Source organism: Schistocerca piceifrons, chromosome 7 (genome assembly GCF_021461385.2).
Source record: "Schistocerca piceifrons isolate TAMUIC-IGC-003096 chromosome 7, iqSchPice1.1, whole genome shotgun sequence".
Lineage (NCBI taxonomy): Eukaryota > Metazoa > Arthropoda > Insecta > Orthoptera > Acrididae > Schistocerca > Schistocerca piceifrons.
The window spans coordinates 316,414,007-316,436,265 of NC_060144.1; the positions used below are offsets into that span (position 1 = coordinate 316,414,007).

At 38.6% G+C, this 22,259-nt stretch overlaps 1 protein-coding gene across 1 annotated transcript; it reads right to left on the bottom strand.

Moving 5' to 3' along the window:
- Nucleotides 1-1,899: 1,899 nt before the first annotated feature.
- Nucleotides 1,900-13,023, bottom strand: LOC124804666 (nucleolar GTP-binding protein 2). Its single transcript, XM_047264907.1, has 2 exons — nt 12,892-13,023; nt 1,900-5,574 (listed from the first exon to the last, which is right to left on the bottom strand). The coding sequence occupies exon 2, from the start codon at nt 5,569-5,571 to the stop codon at nt 3,295-3,297; it is 2,277 nt and encodes a 758-aa protein (XP_047120863.1). The 5' UTR covers nt 5,572-5,574; nt 12,892-13,023; the 3' UTR covers nt 1,900-3,294.
- Nucleotides 13,024-22,259: the final 9,236 nt, after the last annotated feature.

Here is a 22,259-nt window from a genome sequence, read left to right on the forward strand (position 1 = left end):
GATAGGCTACAACCCTGTCTCACTCCCTTCCGAACCACTGCGACCTCAAGTACATCGCTCTTGTATAAACCCTCTATATACTCCTTCCACCTTTTTGCTTTCCCTTCTTTGCTTATGACAGGTTTTCCATCTGAGCTCTTGATATTCATACAAGTGGTTCTCTTTTCTCCAAAGGTCTCTTTATTTTTCCTGTAGGCAATATCTATCTTACCCCTAGTGATATAGGTCTCTACATCCTTACATTTGTCCTCTGGCCACCCCTGCTTAGTCATTTTGCACTTACTGTCAATCTCATTTTTGAGATGTTTGCACTCCTTTTTGTCTGTTTCATTTACTGCATTTTTATATTTTCTCCTTTCATCAATTAAATTCAATATCTCTTCTGTTTCTACTAGCCCTCGTCTTTTTACCTACTTGATCCTCTACTGCCTTCAGTATTTCATCTCTCAAAGCTACCCATTCTTCTTCTAATGTATTTCTTTCCCCTGTATTTGTCAATTGTTCCCTAATGCCCTCTCTGAAACACTCTACAACCTCTGGTTCTTTCAGTTTATACAGCTCCCTTCTCCTTAAATTCCCACCTTTTTGCAGCTTCTTCCGTTTTAATCTACAGCTTATGACCAACAGATTGTGGTCAGAGTCCATATCTGCCCCTGGAAATATCTTACAATTTAAAACCTGGTTCCTAACTCTCTGTCTTAGCAGGATATAATCTATCTGAAACCTTCCAGAGTCTCCAGGCCTCTTCCATATATATATAACTTTTCATGATTCTTAAACCAAGTGTTAGCTACGATTAAGTTATGCTCTGTGCAAAATTCTACCAGACGGCTTCCTCTTTCATTCCTTACCCCCCATTCCATATTCACCCACTACTTTTCCTTCTCTTCCTTTTCCTACTATCAAATTCCAGTCCGCCATGACTATTAAATTTTCGTTCCCCTCACTATCTGAATAATTTCTTTTATCTCATCATACATTTCTTCAATCTCTTCATCATCTGCAGAGCTAGTTGGCATACAAACTTGTACTAGTGTGGCAGGTGTGGGCACCACCATTTCTCCTCCTTCCACTCCACTTGCCATTCACATTTCTCCCAAAACTGTGATTTGTACTGGTCATCTACGAGATGAGCACCATATGACTACCAAATGTTAATGATCACACCTGTGTGGTGAACGAGTCTGAAAGTTAATAACAAAATCTGATAAATATCTATTGTGCTCCAGTTGCATCAATTTACTCATTTTTTGAGGTTTTATCACACTCTAGGTATCTCTCGGCCTCTTGTTTGTTACATACACTGTAGATATTATCTATTCAAGGCAGTGAAAGAGGAATGGAGAGGGGTAAGCTAGATGATAAATTAGTATGATGCAAGGACCCGCATAAAATGCCTGCTATCACACCTAGTCAAAGTATATCCATCAAAGTAGAAATATCAAAGAAAACTACCTGTTAGTACTAAAGAATTTTGAATACTTGCTTCTGTTTGCTCCCGAAAACACAATATTGCTATTCTGCTATTAGCTCATTAGAATTTGTCACCCTCACCTACTCCACCCAATACAACCCTTCACCTTATACAAGTGCAGTGCCAGTACAATCAATAGTCAACTGGGACAGTACAGAGCCACACCCATGCAAGTGTGTGAATGTTTATTCTGTACTAATTACTTCAGGAAAATGATGTCATTCTGATGATTAAGAGTGTTTTCAGTTTTGTTTTTGTGTCTATTGATAACTGAATGCCCCAACTATCAACTCAGTTGTTTCTTTTACTCTTTACATTATATATATTCCACCTAGGACTTTCCACAACCAAATTCGTACAAAAAGCAATGATTGATAACTAGATTATTTCAAGCTGTTTAGTGCCCTTACATTATACAATCAGAAACAAGAGTAATTAACAAAAATGTTCAAAACAAGTTTTATATCTTATCAAATAAAGTACTGAAGAGATCCTCAGTGCAACACACAAAATTACTAACAAACTGATGACACAGTTTTTAATTAACATGCACACTCAATGCAAAAAAATGCTAATATAACAGAAGGGTATCATGAAATAATAGCGGTTTCGGTCTGAAGCATATAACTTTAAAAAGGGGAAAGAGGAGACAGAAAGAAAACTGTGGCCTAGAAATTATGCAGTTTAACACTACACCTTCTCAGTCACATTACTAAAAACACAGGATTTTATGCAATTACACTCTCATAGTTCAATGCCCTACCATGACCTTTTACAAATAATATTACAATGACACTGCATACAACTGTAGGCCTCTTTGCTGTAAACGAGAGAAGACCTACAATTATTTCTCTCCCTCATTACCATAGGAAGTACAGTTTGTGTATTCTTGTTAAAGCCATTGATTTAAAGAGGTCAACTCTAGTGTCCATAGCTCTGTTCATAATGTGTTTGTTATTTATTAACAGTAGTGAACAGAAGCTTCTTTCTTTTTATTGGACCATTTACTATGGACTGGTTGAACAGCCCAGTGGATCTCGCAAGTCTGATGAAATTGAAATTTTTATATAAGTACATATGGGTATGCAGTTCACGTGCATTTTGCTTCAGTGTTTATTCTATTCGGCGAATCACTGATCTAGGGACTGCGGGACCCATAGGAAGGTTTGTATTTTCCTTATGATCTAAATGGTGGCCTCAACTTTTGCATACTGTTCCAATTCTGATGATGTTCCTCCCATGTGTTACCATTTATCTATACACCCTCCCTCTCCCCCAAAGATGATGTGACTTACCAAACGAAAGTGAATATTTGTGCAACATTTGTCATACAGGTCACACCACATGATCAGCAAGAGCTCCAACATACTTCTCTGGGGCACACCTTAAGTTACTCCTACATCTGTCAATGACTTTCCATTCACGATGACATGCTGCTTCCTTCCTACTCTGAAATCCTCAATCCTGACACAAATTTTAATTAATGCCCTATAGCACGTACTTTCTTTAATACGCACTTGAGCTGTATCAAGTCTAACGCATAACACAACTTGCAGCAAGTTAACTTTGAGATTCAAAATTACTAAAACATGTTAACAGATTTTTGCTCATAGTAGGGCACCTAGTATGACAGTTAATAACAAGCCACATAAATAAAAAAAAATACTTTAAAAATTGTGCAGTAGCTTAAATGAAGCACTAAAACAATTTGAATCAAAAGTAAATCGTTTTACAAAAATAAATATAATTACATAACAACAATGATACTTAAACACAAATGATTTGCCATTTATAAAAAGCTTAACCACCATACATCATATTTATATTTTCTTTTTATTTCTATTTCTATTTTTCACATTATGCGTAGCATAGAAATTACTTCCAACCTTTTTAGACCGGTTTTGTCTTTCTATTCTTCTTCGCATTTTACTTGTTAGCTGAGGAAGAGAAGCACTGTCTTGATCAACCTTTCGTCTTTTCTTGTGTTTCAGATTTGTTACCTGGAAATTACCACTTGTTGATTCCACACTAACATTATGCTTACTTTCAAAGTATTCGTCGTCAGAATCAAACAGAGATGAACTGTCACTATCACCATTACCGCCCCCTTTCTGGTTTTCTGCACTATTTTCATTGTCCACTTCACTATCTGAATCTTCTACAGAACCCTCGCTGTCACTTAAGTCTGAAGTATTATCTTCACAACCTAGTTTCAGTCTTAGCTCTCTGTCCTCCTTAGCAATATATGGCAATGCCACTTTTATTTTATTAAAGTTCTGCATTACTTTCAACAAAGGTTCCTTCTTATTGCACTTACTGCTGTCTTGCGTGATTTCCTCATTTATCTGCATATTATCTGTAGCTTGTGTTTCAACTGAAATTTCACATTCTTCCACAGATTTTACTGGATCGGCTCTTTGCTGTATGTCACTAGCACTATTATGATTACCTGATACATTATCATTTGTATTCTCATTAGATACTTTATTCTCACTTTCAGTGGTGACAATTTTCCCTTCATCTTCTTTGTCAATGGTTTTTGTTGTTGATACTTCACTTCTGTTACCTGTTTCCTTTATTTCAGTAGTGCATGGGGTTTGGCTATTACTGCTTTCATTTGCATGAACAGAACTTTCATTTCCATGTTCACTGTTTCCTGTTTGCTCCTTCATGGAAAGTGGAATCTCAAATCCAGGTGGCATAACATAGAAGGGCAACTTCCCTCTCTGCCAATCATTGAGAATGATGCGGGAAACTATTGTAATATCAGGTTCACCTCCTTTCAAAAGCTTCCCAGTTCGAAATGCTAATTTCTCAAGAAAATCTTCAGCTGTTTCCCAGCCATCTACTTGGTATGTTTTAACAATGTATTCTCTCTTAACTCGCTCAAGGACAGGTGGAATATAGTCCTCTGGGTTTTGAACTAGCTCAACCCTCACTACTCCCTTAAGAACTTTCTCAGTATCAGTTTCTGCTGATGGGTACACAACACCTGGACAGTCTATGAGGTAAATTCGCCTCATTAAAGTGACATACTGCCACACTTTGGTTTCACCAGCTATTGGTGCCACTTTGCATACCTTCTTTGAGCGAAGTGTGTTAATTATAGAGCTTTTTCCCACATTTGGGTACCCTATGAGGCCAACACTAATCTGTTTCTTATCAATATGAAGCTTTGAAAACTGTCTCAGTAGGTTTATCAGAGATCCTTTACCAAAAGGATGTGTAATAGAAGCATGAAATGCTATCGTAGGATATTCTGAGCTGAGGACAGCAACCCATCTTTGTGTCACCCACGTGGGGACCAAATCAACTTTATTCAAAATAAATATGAGGTGTTTATGAGGCTTTTCTGTCTTCAAAAAATTTTCAATGTATGGGCACCTGGTGCCTAATGGATCTCTGGCATCTAAAACTTGCAACACAACATCAGAAGAGTCAATCACCTTGTGCAGCTCATTCCAAATACGTTTACTCTGCCCAGCTGCCATTATCCACTCCCGGGGTGCATCTTTAATACCGCTGTCCTCTTTCACTAAATCGCGATCTTTATCTTCTTTGTAATTAGCAGCACTACTTTCAGCCATTTTTGATAAGTTTTCAAGATCTCCTACTCTTATATGCGGTCTCTTTCTGCTTTTTTTAGGCCCAAAAACACTGTCAAAACTTTCTGTGTCTAAAATATGTACTCTTGTGTTCTTAGCTTTCTCATTCAACAGTGTTATTGGCAGCTTTGTTGGTTTCATAACAACATCATATGGATTTTTAACAGCTACTCCTAATTCCTCTTGAAACTTCTGGAGTGCATTTTGTGTGATGACACGAGAATTCCCAAACCATTTCTGATTTGGCTCAATTCTTGCCACTGTACCAGACGCTAATTTCCCTTGAAAAGGTGCTGGACTTATGATTTTTCCTGTTCTATCTCGTTTTGGTTTGAAGTTCCTGTACATCTGAAGACGCTTAATTGTAGATTTCGTTCGTACTTTTGCAACTCCCTTCAGTCCTTCTGTCCTTCGTTCTGGATTCATGCTGTGACCAGACCGGTTGAACCCCTCTTTTCTGGGGGCTTTATTTTCAGATTTACTCTTTGCCATGATCTACAAAAGAAAAAAATGCTTTAATGGAACATCCTAAATACTTTAATGAAATTCATCATAGGATAGGAAGGAAAAAACATTATGCACATGAAACAAACAAACTGAAAAAAAGTCTTGCTGTGTAATTCTGAAAACTACAACTTACACTGTGTGATCAAAAGTATCTGGACACCCCCAAAAATACACATTTTTCATGTTAGGTGCAATGTGCTGCCACCTACTGCCAGGTACTCAATATCAGCTACCTCAGTAGTCATTAGACATTGTGAGAGAGCAGAATGGGGAGTTCTATGGAACTCTTGGACTTCGAACGTGGTCAGGTGTCATTTGTGTCACACATCTGTATGATATATTTCCACACTCCTGAACATCCCTCGGTCCACTGTTTCCGGTGTGATAGTGAACTGTAAATGTGAAGGGACATGTACAGCACGAAAGCATACAGGCCGACTTTGTCTGTTGACTGACAGAGACCGCCGACAGTTAAAGAGGGTCGTAACGTGTAATAGGCAGACATCTATCCACACCACCACACAGGAATTCCAAACTGCATCATGATCCACTGCAAGTACTATGACAGATAGGTGGGAGGTGAGAAAACTTGGATTTCATGGTCAAGCGGCTGCTCATAAGTCACACATCATGCCAGTAAATGCCAAACAACGCCTCGCTTGGTGTAAGGAGCATAAACATTGGACAATTGAACAGTGGAAAAACATTGTGTGGAGTGACAAATCACAGCACACAATGTGGCAATCGGATGGCAGGGGCATGGTGAATGCCCAGTTAACGACATCTGCCAGCACATGTAGTGCCAACAGCAAAATTCGGAGGCCGTGGTGTAATGATGTGGCCGTATTTTTCATGGAAGGAGCTTGCACCCCTTGTTGCTTTGCATGGCATTATCACTGAATAGGCCTTCATTGATGTTTTAAGCACCTTCTAGCTTCCCGCTGTTGAAGAGCAATTCGGGTTTAGGTTAGGTTAGTGTTTTTTAACGTCCCGTCGACAACAAGGTCATTAGAGACGGAGCACAAGCTCGGGTTAGGGAAGGATGGGGAAGGAAATCGGCCGTGCCCTTTCAAAGGAACCATCCCGGCATTTGCCTGAAACGATTTAGGGAAATCACGGAAAACCTAAATCAGGATGGCTGGAGATGGGATTGAACCGTCGTCCTCCCGAAGAGCAATTCGGGGATGGCGATTGCATCTTTCAACATAATCAAGCACCTGTTCATAATTCACGGCCTGTGGCATTTGGTTACATGACAATAACATCCCGGTAATGGACTGTCGTGCACGAGTCCTGACCTGAATCCTATAGAACACCTTTGGGATGTTTTGTAACGCTGACTTCGTTCCACGCCTCACCGACTGACATCGATACCTCTTTTCAGTGCAGCACTCCAAGAAGAATGGGCTGCCATTCCCCAAGAAACCTTCCAGCACCTGATTAAATGTATGCCTGCGAGAGCGGAAGCTGTCATCAAGGCTAAGGATGGGCCAACACCATATTGAATCCCAACATTACTAATGGAAGGTGCCATGAACTTCTAAGTCAATTTCAGTCCCAATACTTTTGATCACACAGCGTATAAATAATAATAATAATAATAATAATAATACCAATTTCAGGATAAAGTTGACATCATACCAATTATACTATCAACTACAGGAGTCATACCACAAAATATCCACCAGTACATCAACGCAATACAGCTACATCCAAACTTATATATACAACTACAGAAATCTGTAATTATTGATACATGTTCAATTACCCGAAAGTTCCTAAATGCAATGTAACATATACCGTACAGTTAAAAGGAAGTCACGCTTGATCAAGGTCCGCGTCACTTTCCATTTTTAACCAGACATAACGTCTGAGACAGGAAAGAGAAATAATAATAATAATAATAATAATAATAATAATAATAATAATAATGCACTGGGCTCCAAAACCAAAATATGAACAAAATTTGGGTTTTGGCTACAGAAAGGGAAGAGGCATATCATTTTGGCACTAGAATATTATTACAAATAAAAATGAATTTCATCACTGATTTGCATACTGTAATAAACCTAGAAACGTATCTCTGGCAGCTGCTGGGGCAACCTAACAAAAATCATGAAACATATGGCCCACTGACAAACTGCCTATTGGCTTCTGTCTCGGGTTCTTCGGCCGACGTTCATCTGATGATTTTTCTGACGTTTCGCCAGCACGAGTGGCTGGCATTGTCAAAGCTTCACCCTCCATTGCCAGTGGTGAACTGGAGCCGAGCTCGCAGGCGCAGGCTGTATGTACCTGGCGCGCCAACGTCCGAGGGCTTCTCCGCGGTCATTTCCGGTGCGGTTCTCCTCTTGCTACCTGCGACGGTCGTTTGCTGCAGTACGGGAAGCCAGGATCCGTTGACCTTAAGGCTTTACTCTTTCTTGTTCAAACTGTTCACGTGTTTTTGTATTTCTACAGCTTCTCTGAACAAGCACGTGTGATAGTGCTTCTCTACAGCCAGAACTTCCGTGTCGGCGAATTTTATTACATGGTCGGTCTCATTGAGTGCGTGCTCTGCCACAGCCGATTTCTCCACCTGCCCCAACCTACAATGTCGCTTATGCTCGTTGATCCTGGTGTTGATGGATCGTCCAGTCATTCCGACATAAACTTTTCCGCATGTGCATGGTATACGGTATATTCCCGACATTGCAAGTGGGTCTCTTTTCTCCTTCGCCAATCTAAGACACTCTTTGATCTTCCTTGTCGGTTTGAAAATCGTCTTTACGCCATGTCTGCGCAATATACGGCCGATTCTGTCCGTCACTCTGGGAATGTATGGCAGAAAGGCCGTACCCGACATTTCTTTTTCTGGTTCCTTACTTCGCCGAGTGTTTGGCTCTGTTACACTTCTAATATAATTTTTGGAGTACCCATTGCTCCTCAGGACAGTTTCCAGGTGTTGCATTTCTCGTTTGAGGTGTTGCGGCTCATATGTTCGTCCTGCTGTTCTGGCTGTAGAGAAGGACTATCACACGCGCTTGTTCAGAGAAGCTGTAGAAATACAAAAACATGCCAACAGTTTGAACAAGAAAGAGGAAAGCCTTAGGTCAACGGATCCTGGCTTCCCGTACTGCAGCGAACGACCGTCGCAGGTACCAAGAGGAGAACCGCACCGGAAATGACCGCGGAGAAGCCCTCGGACGTTGGCGCGCCAGGTACATATAGCCTGCGCCCGCGAGCTCGGCTCCAGTTCACCACCAGCAATGGAGGGTGAAGCTTTGACAATGCCAGCCACTCGTGCTGACGAAACGTCAGAAAAATCATTAGATGAACGTCGGCCGAAGAACCCGAGACAGAAGCCAATAGGCAGTTTGTCAACAAGTGGCCAGGAAAGCCTTAACAATTTTATATGCCCCACTATTGGAAAGATTATTTGAGTTGCACAAAAGTAGAATCCAGAAAGTCAATGGACAGCAATGAAAAGCCACAATATGCTTGTTCAAAATTTCCACTCAAAAACTTGAAAAAAAAAAAAAAAAAAAAATCTACTGGAATTACGCAAAATTTCCATACATTGGCTAAGGTTTGCTACTGACAGCACATTACGAGATGACACCAAATGTAGTCAAGATATCAATTAAATTTCCATCTATTTTGGAGGACTATCAATCAACAGTAATAAAATCAGAATAACTGTTGCAGTATCACCTGGGCAAAACAGAATATGGTATGATGAGTTTTGTAATTAATCTGAATCATGAAACAGAATAGATTCTGCACTGTAATTAGGATGACAATTTTAATATTAAATGAGTTCATATTGGGAAGGAAGCAAACAATTGCACTTACTAGAAAAGGGAAATAGTCCATTTATATTTTATCAATATAATTAATTCACTTTATGCAAGATTTCTTTTTAGCTGCTTAAGATATAAACTTTGGTGTTCTGACACAAAGTGATGGCTTCTTAAACGTAATTTTCAAAATCAGTGCCTCTATGAAATATTCAACAGTTCTCTGGCAAGTTTCCAATGTGTCTCTTCCAGCATGGACACATTGCTTGTATTCCATTGTTCCTTCAGGTTCATAGTCTTTAAAAGAGTCTTCAAGAAAAGCCTCTAGTCACATTTTTCCTGGACATTCCTCACAATGTTGGAGCATACAATTTTTTGATTCCAAACTGCATACAGTTTTTTCATCAAATCCTTGTAGTCATCTTGAATGGATGTTGCTGAAGCCAACATTAATTTGACATTTTGATGTCTTGCACATACACATACTGAATGTGATCCAGAAGCACCATTGTACTACACCATTTCAGGCTGAGCTCACAAAATTTTGAGATGCTTAGTTCATTTACATATTGCTTACAATAAGCAATAAACATTTCTTTAAAGTTACAAAGGAGTAGGCGTTTCTCCTTGTGAATCTTATACTATTAAAAGACACTACAACTACACAGTTTTTGATTTACAACTTCAAATTGTATTAATTTTTGCATTTATCAGTAATCCATTTTCCCTACTTTAGATAGGTATTCTTACTCATCAGTATGCAAGATCCAGAAATTAAACAATATAGCTTTGAAAGCTTAAAGGATGCTCTATTCAGCGGTGACAAGAAAAATAGGATTGAAGTAGACACAGTTGAGATATTGTCCCCCAAAAATACCCTAAAATTTGCACCTACAAAATTTTGGCCAAATTTACAGGTGCATATCTTTTCATGTGGGCATCCAGTACTAACTAAATTTGATTGATATATAGACATCATAGGTAGGAATAGTTTTGGCGTGACTGGCTCATACGAGAAGTAGCAGTGGACAATGAAACCATGGCTCTCAGCGTAGTGTGATGAATTTTTTAGCCACTTTAGAGGCTTGTATCTATATTTAGGTATGGCTAAATCCCTAATTTTTGCAAGGGTGTGATTCAGTATAAAAAGTTGTCTATGTATATTAAAGCAAATGCCCAAATGTCTGCTAGAACTTTTAAAAAATCCTAGTAAAGTTGGCACATTTGCACCTTCCTACATGATGTGGAGGTGAGTAGCCTCTCTTTAAAATCCCCTAAGAATTCAACCACTTAAGATACTGGTCTGAAATTTGATATATAACCACCAAAGCCCATGTAGAACCCTTACACCAAATTTCATTAGATTTTGAGATGGCTGATTGGGGACACTTTTCAATATCACTCCCTTTGATGTAGAATGACCCTACTACCGTGTTTTTATTGGTAATTATGTACCTCACCCTGAACTGTGTAAAACCCAATTTTCTTTATTCTAGACACTACAGTACTATCTATAAACATAGTCAAACAGTTTCCATTTCTTAACTTTTGCAAGGTTTCGATATTTTTCAAAAGAACCGAGTTTTAGTGTACGTATTTACCCGATCAAATGTGTGTCAACTAACACTTCTCACCAAGCATATCCCTTTGTCATTTCATACAAAGAACAAGCATAAGAAATTATGATTATATCAGAGGGATCTCAGGAGGTTGTTACAGGGTCATCGTTGACAAAATACAGAAAGTACTAAGTACACAATCTAGGAACTTTCTGGGATTTACTACGATCAATGTAATCTGACAATGTGAAAGAAAAATTATATTGTGAAGATTACTGTGTGCTGGTGCAGCATATCTACACAAGAAGCAGGACAGAAAACAGTTATCTTGCAAATTTTGTTTTTAAATCCTCGATCTATTTTTAAACACGGTTCTAAGAACATATCTTTTCTATTAGGAGTCATGCTCTCTAACCTAAGCCAGTAGATGTCTGATGATTCAGAGCAAATTTTACAGCGAAACAACCCTTCAGTGAATGAGGAGCCATACCACCATTTCTACTCTAAATCTCAGGCTTTAGGCAAAAATAATATTGTAGTAGGCCTAATGCATATCTATTATTTTATACCCTGCAGAAATCATAACTTAAATTGTGTAAAACAGTTAAAACATTTGCTACCTCTTTGTACTACTACCCTAATGAATAATACTTATAGGACAGAGCTTACTCTTTCTGTACCGCAATCTCACCCTAGGTATTTTAAATGTATTTGCTGCTTTCCTCTACCACCTGCATCTTCCATCTAAAATCTATCAGAAGAATGTGTACAATCTGTTATCCATGCTGTGAGGAAAGTTACAATAAAATCTGACGAAACAGTATAAAAGTATACAGTCATTACAAAGCAGGCAGGGTGCTTAATTACGGAATCAAGTATTTTCACCTAATATTATATGACAACATACATACGGATGTAGATCCAAATCGCACTATAAATTAAGCTACAACTTATTATGTTTCAATTAACATATTCATCTGATTTTTAATTTCATATCTTATTTGTCTGCAGCCATTCACAACACAATTGAAGCAGCACCTTGTGAAGGTGCTTTATTTAGGCTACTATAAATGTCTATTTTTTTCTTATTGCAAATGGCCACTGAAATAGTATCATCATATGATTATAGAACATGTAATTGCAGTAAATGAATATAAAAGTGACGCGTAATGAACGACAACAATAACATGACAGTAAGATTACAATGTCTTCCTTATTGCTGGGGAAGCATGTTCGTTCATTTTCTTTAGTTTCTGAGAGACTCTGATGGTCTATGTCATTTGCATCATGACAGCCTAAGATATGATGGTCTATGTCATTTGCATCATGACAGCCTATGATATGATGGTCTATGTCATTTGCATCATGATAGCCTAAGATATATAGCACACAATCATCGAACACTAAAATTAGAATAGGCCTATACATAATCCATCCCAAATGCTGAAAGTGGCAAAGAGGCCTGATCTGTAGCGTAGCCCAAGGTCTAGGTTCACTTTTATCGGCACTGAAGCTGGGTTAAATATGCATATTATGTCAATGTATGCAACTTAAAATAACTACAAGCATCGATGCATTTTATACGATGGTCAGGCAGTAATCTTTGACTCAGATGGTTGGGGCAGTTAACCGGAGGTTAATAACATGTAGCTACGCCTATAACAACATAACCTTAGTCCATGGGAATCATATGAAAGAAATGTCAAGGTAACTTTGATCTCGTTCACTGGGCCTAAATATGCAGTCCTGTGTTGGCAACAACGGTAGTTAAACTTTACTTGAAAATGATCGAAAAACACAAAGTTAAACCACCCTCATAATTATGATAGTTGATAGTGTCGCAGTGACAGTTTGTGTTAAGCAATTAACAAAATTAATTCCTGTAAACAACACGTGCAGAAGTCTCACACACTCACGCAACGATGATCAGCACATGATAATTACAAAATAAAATAAAAAATACTCACTGAATCGGAAAAACACTACAAACTGCTAAAAATCAAACTCTATTTTATGTTTCGTCAGCTATTAAACTCTGTCACACTGCTTTATTTACACTTTCCGTTTAAACACACACGTCCCACAAACTATCAGAGAACATCATTCGAAAACAAAACATGCCGTCCCCATACAGACATATCAGTATGTTGGCGCAAGTCGAACTAGTATATTCGAATCATATATGATGGAGAATGCTTTGTATAGTTGAGGAAGTAATGACCTGAAATGAGAGCAATCCAAATATTTTAATTGATTATCTACGTAATTAAATGTAAGTCTTATTTGTATCTTCTTATGAAACCAGAACGAAGTTTGACGAAATTGAACGGAACGAGGCGCGACGGATCGTTAAGACATACGGCGGCTTTCACATAGGATACCAAAGGAAAAGAAAGAGACGTCAACAGATCAAAGTATCTGGGAAAGAAAGTTTTGACGTTGATGTTAGTGGTGAAACGGTATCGTCGTCTCCTAACGTTGGAAGTTAATCCATTCTTACTGTGCTCACCAAGGAGGTATCAGCCTTGGGGCTTACACTCGTTATAGGCCAGTTGCACTGTCTGTCACGGCACAGCCACGTCACGGCACCGTCACGTCAAGGTGTATTCCCACTGTCCATTACGTCACGGCAAGTCAAGTCAATTTCAAGTCACTTGATCTCAACTCGCTTTCCTGTTCTCAACTGTTCTTTTCGTGGGAAGAGCTCCGAAGTCTACATTCCATGGTTGAGCCGATGACCAAACAGATACAGGCATTATAGTCAAGGACTGGTCCTAATAGAAGGTTACATTCACAATGTCCCTCTGCCCCTCAATATCAAAATCGCAACCAATATCAAGCTAGCCCTACTGACATCTGCTGACCTGAAGCTAAAGCTGAGAAGTGCACAAAGCTGTTCGACCACCCGGACAACAAGGGCGACCTGGATTAGGTGCGACAGATCGCAACAATTACAAACAGTGATGCCAACAAATGGAGCGTCATTTCACAACCACTCACAGATGGCAGCACAGTGGAAAAATACGCCATTTGCAGCAGTACAGCACCTGCTGCAACGATTCAGTAACTACTACAACTGGCGTTCATATGGAAGCGTGGTGGTTACATGTTTCTTACAAAACTTCTGGTCTGATTTTCTTGATTGGCATTGGCTCACATATCAGCACAGTCCCTTTCTATTGTGCAACTTTTGCAGCGTCTGGTGAGCCTCTACGTTTAATGGCTGCAAACAATTCTGATATCAACACTCATAGCCACAATTATCTGAAGATTTATGTAGACTCTGCTTCCCATTTTTATTTTTGTGGTCTCTGACATCACTCAGCCTTTCTCAGACGCTAATTTCCTTTCTCATTCCATGCTTACTATGGACTTAACTGAATCTGTCTATTAAACGGGATCAATGGTCACAATGTCACTGGAATTCAGGGTCGATCTGATACTAGCATTGTGAGAAGAGTTGACAATATAAATACACAGTTCTTTCAGAAAGCTAGCACTGCACGTATTTGGAGTGACATCAATCACATAGAGCTACATGGAACAATGCAGCTTTGAGCACAGTACTATGCATTGCTTATGAAAAGCCCCAGGCGCACCTATTTAACAATGCATCCACAACATTGCACCAGAGCGCCTAATAGTGATTTGGGCAATCTTTGAGGAAATGCTTCACTCGGGAACTATACATCGTTCTGACTGTCCAAGGACATCTCCTCTACACCTGGTATATAAGAAGGGTGCCTTGAGGCGTCCCTGCAGTGATTACCACAGATTGACCATTCAAGCACCTCTAACAAATGCACTGTCTGGTCACAACACAAGGGCAAGTGAGTACTCAAATGGACTCCAGAAATGGACAAGGCTTTCTGTGATCTACTGGAGAGCCTCACAGAGGCAGTGCTACTTCACCATCCTGTACAATCTAAACCATTGGCTATTATTCTAGACACCAGCCAAAGAGCAATTGATGCCGCTCTACAGCAAAAGTCAATGATTGGTGGCAGTCGTTAAGCCTTTTTTTTCTTTTTTTTGAAAAATTAAAGTCATACAAAGAAAATGTGCTTACAATAGACAGTGTGAGGCAGTTTGACCTGAAATCAAAGCCCAGCCAGTGACTATCTTTACAGACCACAAGCTAATTGTGGCAGCCTTTCAATATATCAGTGGTAAATGTTCCCCTCAACGATGCTGACAAATTGAATTTACAATGGACATGTGTCATATTAAAGCTGCAAAAAATACAGCTGTTGGCTTTAAGTTTCTCGCATTTACAGTTTGATAGACATTCTAAAAAATCTGAAAAGGGAAATGCAGAGGCTCAATCTAAATATAATGCTTGCCAGCGAAATGAAATGAACAGAAAACAAGGATCCAAGTGAGATGAGTAGAGGGCAATATCAACAGCAGCAGAAAATGACATAATGGTAGTAAGATGCGTTACGAATAGGAAGGTAGGGCAGAAAGTGAGTAACTGTGCTCAGTTCAGTGATAGCATTGTTCTCATCAGAATCGACAACAAACTAACACCAACAGCAAAAGTTCAATAATAGATGTCAACTTTGAAAGAAGAGACTGAAGAGATAGAGAAAGTATGTGAGGATACTGAATTGGTAATTCAGTATGTAAAAGAAGATGAAAAGCTAATAGTCACGGGGGATTGTAATACAGTAGTAGGGGACGAAGTTGAAGAAAGAGTTATGCAATGATAAGGCTATGGTAGTAAGAACGAGGGGAAAGGTGAAAGGCTAATTGAGTTCTGCAATACATACCAGTTAGTAATAGTGAATAATCTGTTCAAGAGTCACAAGAGGAGCAGATATACTTGGAAAAGGCCAGGACATACAGAAGAGCCCAGTTAGATAGCATCAAGGTCAGATAGTGATTCCAAAATCAGATATGGGATTCTAAGGCATGTGCAGGAACAGATACAGACTCAAAACACAATTTCGTAATAATGAAAAGTATCCTGAAGGAGATGGGACCTGGATAAACTGAAAGAACCAGAGGTTGTACAGAGTTTCAGGGAGAGCATAAGGGAACAATTGACAGGAATGGGGGAAAGAAATACAGTAGCAGAAGAATGGGTAGCTTTGAGGGATGAAGTAGTGAAGGCAGCAGAGGATCAAGTAGGTAAAAAGACGAGGGCTAGTAGAAATCCTTGGGTAACAGAAGAAATATTGAATTTAATTGATGAAAGGAGAAAATATAAAAATGCAGTAAATGAAGCAGGCAAAAAGGAATACAAACGTCTCAAAAATGAGATCGACAGGACGTGCAAAATGGCTAAGCAGGGATGGCTAGAGGACAAATGTAAGGATGTAGAGGCCTATCTCACTAGGAGTAAGATAGATACTGCCTACAGGAAAATTAAAGAGACCTTTGGAGATAAGAGAACGACTTGTATGAATATCAAGAGCTCAGATGGCAACCCAGTTTTAAGCAAAGAAGGGAAAGCAGAAAGGTGGAAGGAGTATATAGAGCGTCTATACAAGGGCGATGTACTTGAGGACAATATTATGGAAATGAAAGAGGATGTAGGTGAAGATGAAATGGGAGATATGATACTACGTGAAAAGTTTGACAGAGCACTGAAAGACCTGAGTCGAAACAAGGACCCCGGAGTAGACAACATTCCATTGGAACTACTGACGGCCTTGGGAGAGCCAGTCCTGACAAAACTCTACCATCTGGTGAGCAAGATGTATGAAACAGGCGAAATACCCTCAAACTTCAAGAATAATATAATAATTCCAATCCCAAAGAAAGCAGGTGTTGACAGATGTGAAAATTACCGAACTATCAGTTTAATAAGTCACAGCTGCAAAACACTAACACGAATTCTTTACAGACGAATGGAAAAACTAATAGAAGCCAACCTCGGGGAAGATCAGTTTGGATTCCGTAGAAACACTGGAACACGTGAGGCAATATTGACCTTACGACTTACCTTAGAAGAAAAATTAAGGAAAGGCAAACCTACATTTCTAGCATTTGTAGACTTAGAGAAAGCTTTTGACAATGTTGACTGGAATACTCTCTTTCAAGTTCTAAAGGTGACAGGGGTCAAATACAGGGAGCGAAAGGTTATTTACAATTTGTACAGAATCCAGATGGCAGTTATAAGAGTCGAGGGACATGAAAGGGAAGCAGTGGTTGGGAAGGGAGTAAGACAGGGTTGTAGCCTCTCCCTGATGTTGTTCAATCTGTATATTGAGCAAGCAGTAAAGGAAACAAAAGAAAAATTCGGAGTAGGTATTAAAATTCATGGAGAAGAAATAAAAACTTTGAGGTTCGCCGATGACATTGTAATTCTGTCAGAGACAGCAAAGGACTTGGAAGAGCAGTTGAATGGAATGGACAGTGTCTTGAAAGGAGGATATAAGATGAACATCAACAAAAACAAAACAAGGATAATGGAATGTAGTCAAATTAAGTCGGGTGATGCTGAGGGAATTAGATTAGGAAATGAGACACTTAAAGTAGTAAAGGAGTTTTGCTATTTGGGGAGAAAAATAACTGATGATGGTCGAAGTAGAGAGGATATAAAATGTAGACTGGCAATGGCAAGGAAAGCATTTCTGAAGAAGAGAAATTTGTTAACATCGAGTATAGATTCAAGTGTCAGGAAGTCATTCCTGAAAGTATTTGTATGGAGTGTAGCCATGTATGGACGTGAAACATGGACGATAAATAGTTTGGACAAGAAGAGAATAGAAGCTTTCGAAATGTGGTGCTACAGAAGAATGCTGAAGATTAGATGGGTAGATCACATAACTAATGAGGAAGTGTTGAAGAGGATTGGGGAGAAGAGAAGTTTGTGGCACAACTTGACCAGAAGAAGGGATCGGTTGGTAGGACATGTTCTGAGGCATCAAGGGATCACCAATTTAGTATTGGAGGGCAGTGTGGAGGGTAAAAATCGTAGAGGGAGACCAAGAGATGAATACACTAAGCAGATTCAGAAGGATGTAGGTTGCAGTAGATACTGGGAGATGAAAAAGCTTGCACAGGATAGAGTAGCATGGAGAGCTGCATCAAACCAGTCTCAGGACTGAAGACCACAACAACAACAACATCCTGAAGTTTAAGAGACTAGTAAGGAAGAATCAATGTCCAAAGCAGTGTGATATGGAAGTACTAAAGGATGATGAGGTATGCTTGAAGTTCTCTGAGGAAACAGTTATTGCTATAATGAATAGCTCAGAAGGCTGTCCAGATGAAGAGGAGGAGGCATATTTAAAAGAGGCAATCGCAGAAGCTGGAAAGAAAAACATGGGTGCTAAGATGGTAACTACAAAGAAACTATGAAGACAGAAGAAATTCACATTATCAATGAAAGAAGGAAATACCAAATGTTCACGGAAATTCAGGACTACAGAAATACAAGAGCCTCAGGAACGAAATAAATAGGAAGTGTGGGGAAGCTAAGGCCATATTTCACTTCCTGTAAGAAAAATGTGAAGGATCGAAAAATAAATTATTGTTGTAAGAACAGACTTAGAACATAGAAAAGTAAAAACAAACTCTGCTGAAATTAAAAGCAAGGGTGGTAACATTAATAGAGCAATGGGAATTTCGCTGTTAAACGCAGAGGAGAGAGCAGATAGGTGGAAAGAGTACATTGAAGGCGTCTGTTAGGGGGAGGACTCATCTTATGACATGACAGCAGAAGAGACAGGAGTCGACAGGGAAGAGATAGGTGACAACCTTTAGAATCTGTATTTAGAAGAGCTTTGGATGACTTGAGATCAAACAAGGTGGAAGCGATAGATAAGATTCCCTCGGAATTTGTAAAATCATTGGGGCGAAGTGGCAACAAAACGACTGTTCATGTTGGCGTATAGACTGTATGAGACTGGTGATATAACATCAGTGTTTCGGAAACATTAACCACACAATTCTGAAGATAGTAGGAGGCACAAGTGCGAGAATTATGGCAGAATCATCTTAACACCACATGCACCCTATTGCTGACAAGAATAATATACAGAAGAATGGAAAAGGAAATTGAGGATCTGTTAGATGATGATCAGTTTGACTTTAGGAAAGGTAAGAGCATCAGAGAGGCAGTTCTCACGTTACGGTTGATGATGGAAGCAAGACTGAAGAAAAATTGACACGTTCATAGGATTTATCAAGCTGGAAAAGTGAAAGACGTTTGAAATTCCGAGAAAAATATAGGTAAGCTATAGGCAAAGACAGATAATATACAATATGTACAAAAACCTAGAGGGAACAACAGGTTTGGAAGACCAAGAATGATGTACTCAGATTAAAAAGGGTGTCTTTATTTGACTGATGAAATCATCTATTTTTAAGGTACGTGACCATTCAGACTTGGCATGTAGTAATTCCTTGGAAACTTTATTTATGATGCATTTCAAGTAACCATCATCAAATAACAGTGGAAAATTAATGTGAAAGACAATTAATAATTTCTTCATGAATATTAGCACCTAAAAAATTTTTAACAAATTACTTTATTGAACAATTTTTTAAATTCCTTGTCTTCCATTTTTTGTTGTTGTTATATTTGGATTGCATGTGCCAATAAATTTTTTACATATCAAGCAACAGATATGACTGTCTGAAAGGTGACTAAGGTTATCCATTTATATAAGATAAAATTTCACAAAACAAAACTATTTTCACATCAACTAGAAAATACTCAACTTTATCTTTTGATTTTACAGTTAAAAAATTTGATTTATGCAATTTTTCTGTTGATTGGTTAGCAATAGTGATTTTTAATGAATATCAGACTCATTTAATCAAAACCTTTAAATGATAAATTTGTATGTATATTTTGGCAATAATAGCAACTGTTTGAGGGTGCAAATATATACTCAAAATAATTATGTGTTTTTTGTTCATTTCCAGTTACAAATCAAAGTTCAATCATTTCTTATCATAGACCTTATTTTTAATCCATTAAATTAATCTGAAGTGTAATTAAGGGTTGAACTGATATTATTTATATTTTTTGATAATCTTCTATAACACTATCATATATTGTATTTCTTTTCTTAAAATTTGTTAAAATATTTTTTAGTTCCTATTTTAAAAGTTGTTTGATAACAACATCATAACCATTAATTGGATCCCTCACTTCTACTAATCTTCCATTTTTAAGTAATAGAAGTCGTACTATATTGAAAAATATTACCTAGTCCATTGTCTAATTAAATTTCCTATTTTTGGATCTATTCCATTTTTTATTTTTCTATTTCATTTTTATTATATTTGTATTAATTTTTATTTAACTTCTCCTAAATCATGTTTATGATTTTATGTATTAATTTTTGATTCTGTGGCGACATATTACAGTGACATTATACCAGACACAATAGTTGAGATACCTGAGAAGTTCATGCCATTGTTCATTCCTTGTAATTTACTGGGTGTCATAGCTTAGTGTGTATCAGCATATTAATAAAGATTTAGTTCTTGGGTTCAACACGAATCTATTCATCTAGTTATTTTGGACAATAATAAGCAGCTACATTAGTGATCCTGAATGAAAAGAAGAATAAGGTGCAAATCACAAATAAACAGCAGTGTAGCATAATAATGGCAGAGTAATGGGAAGATACAAGCGTACACTTGTCTTTGGCTCAAACGAGCAAGTCCACTACAGCAACCAGAAGTACGACTACAATATTATGTTTGCCAAAATTTTGGACTACATTATCTAAAGAATGGTTTATAAGGGTGGAGATCATTTTGCGGTAGTATAATGTGAACAGTGACAGTGACAAACTAAGCTGTATTTTCGAAAATATCGAACCAGATATAGCAAAGGTAGCACAAGATTCATCATGAAGACAGTTCATGAGCAATCGTGTCAAGCTTTCAAAGAGACAGTCATAAAACGCTTAGCATTACCCAAGGAACAACGCATGCAGCGTGTTTTTTCTCAGGAAGCAGTCAGAGATCATACTCTGTCAGAATTACTGCGCCATTTACGCAACTTAGCGGGACATAAGCTATTTTCGGACGAAACGTTACGTAGTATTTGGCTCAAGCGTCTCCCAACATACCAGTGGTAAACATCAGGTGCTGTGGTCACAGAAGATGAGAGGAACTTTCTCTAAACTCAAGGATTCTTTGGTATTGGGTACTCTGTTATGTCATTCAGGTTACACTACAGAGCTGGCTCTAATGGTTGACTCGAACTAGAGCGCCATTGGTGCAGCAATACAGCAGTGAATAGCAGGGAAATGGCAGCCATTGGTATTCTTTTCAAGAAAGCTCATGCCTGTGGTCAGCCATCCTTAAATATTAACTGGCAATGTACAAAGCAGTAAAATATTACCGTACAGGGCAAGACACTTCTGAGTTTATATAGACCACCACCCAGCAGTCAACGCCTTTGAGAGGATCCACCAAGAGAGTCCCCAGATATTTGGAATTCATAGGACATTTTACAACAGATATGCGTCACATCAGTGATTATGACAACACTGTGGCAGACTGTCCATCAAGACCGTGTACAACGATTCAAGGAATTTCATGGCCAGCTATTGCATCAGCACAAAAAGTCGATGAAGAGCTGCGTTAAAGAAAGATTCGCATCTACATTCCTAAGCAATACCGTAATACGATATTGCATATGGTCCATGACCTTTCACATCCAGGAATTAGCATATCGGCACGCACAGTTACTCAGAACTTTTTTGGCCTGTGCAGACAAGGATAGTCGAAAACTGGCAAGATAATATTACAGTGTCAAAAATGTAAGGCTGGATGGGATGTTTTTGCACCCATTGGCAATATCAGTACTTCAGTAACAAGATTTCCCTGTATATACCTAGACATCATTACTCTTGTCAGAAGGATATCGGTACCTATTCACAATGATTGACTGCTCTACACATTGGCCAGAAGCTGTACCGATTAAGGACATCTCAGCAGAGATGGTGGCTAGGAACTTTTTCAGTGTATGGATCGCCAGATTTGGAGTCCCAACCATGGTGACAACCGACTGGAGAGTCAGTTTCAATGTGAACTTTTTTTAGAACTTAGCAAATTATGTGGGGTTTTTCATTTGCAGACCACAAGCTATCATCCTGCCAGCAATGGCATTGTAGAAAGACTCCACAGAACTCTTAAAGCCGCACTCATGTGTCACTAAGAGACATGGCCGAAGCTTTGTTAGTAGTGGTGCTTGGGTTACAAACAGCTGTTGAAACAGGTATCGACCTAGCACCAAGTCAGTTGGTTCTTAGCCAGAAGATTCGTATTCCCGCCGATTTAATAGAGCAACAAAATACGATACCTTCATCAAGCATGCTACAAGACTTTTCACAATAATTACAACGTTCAGTGTAAT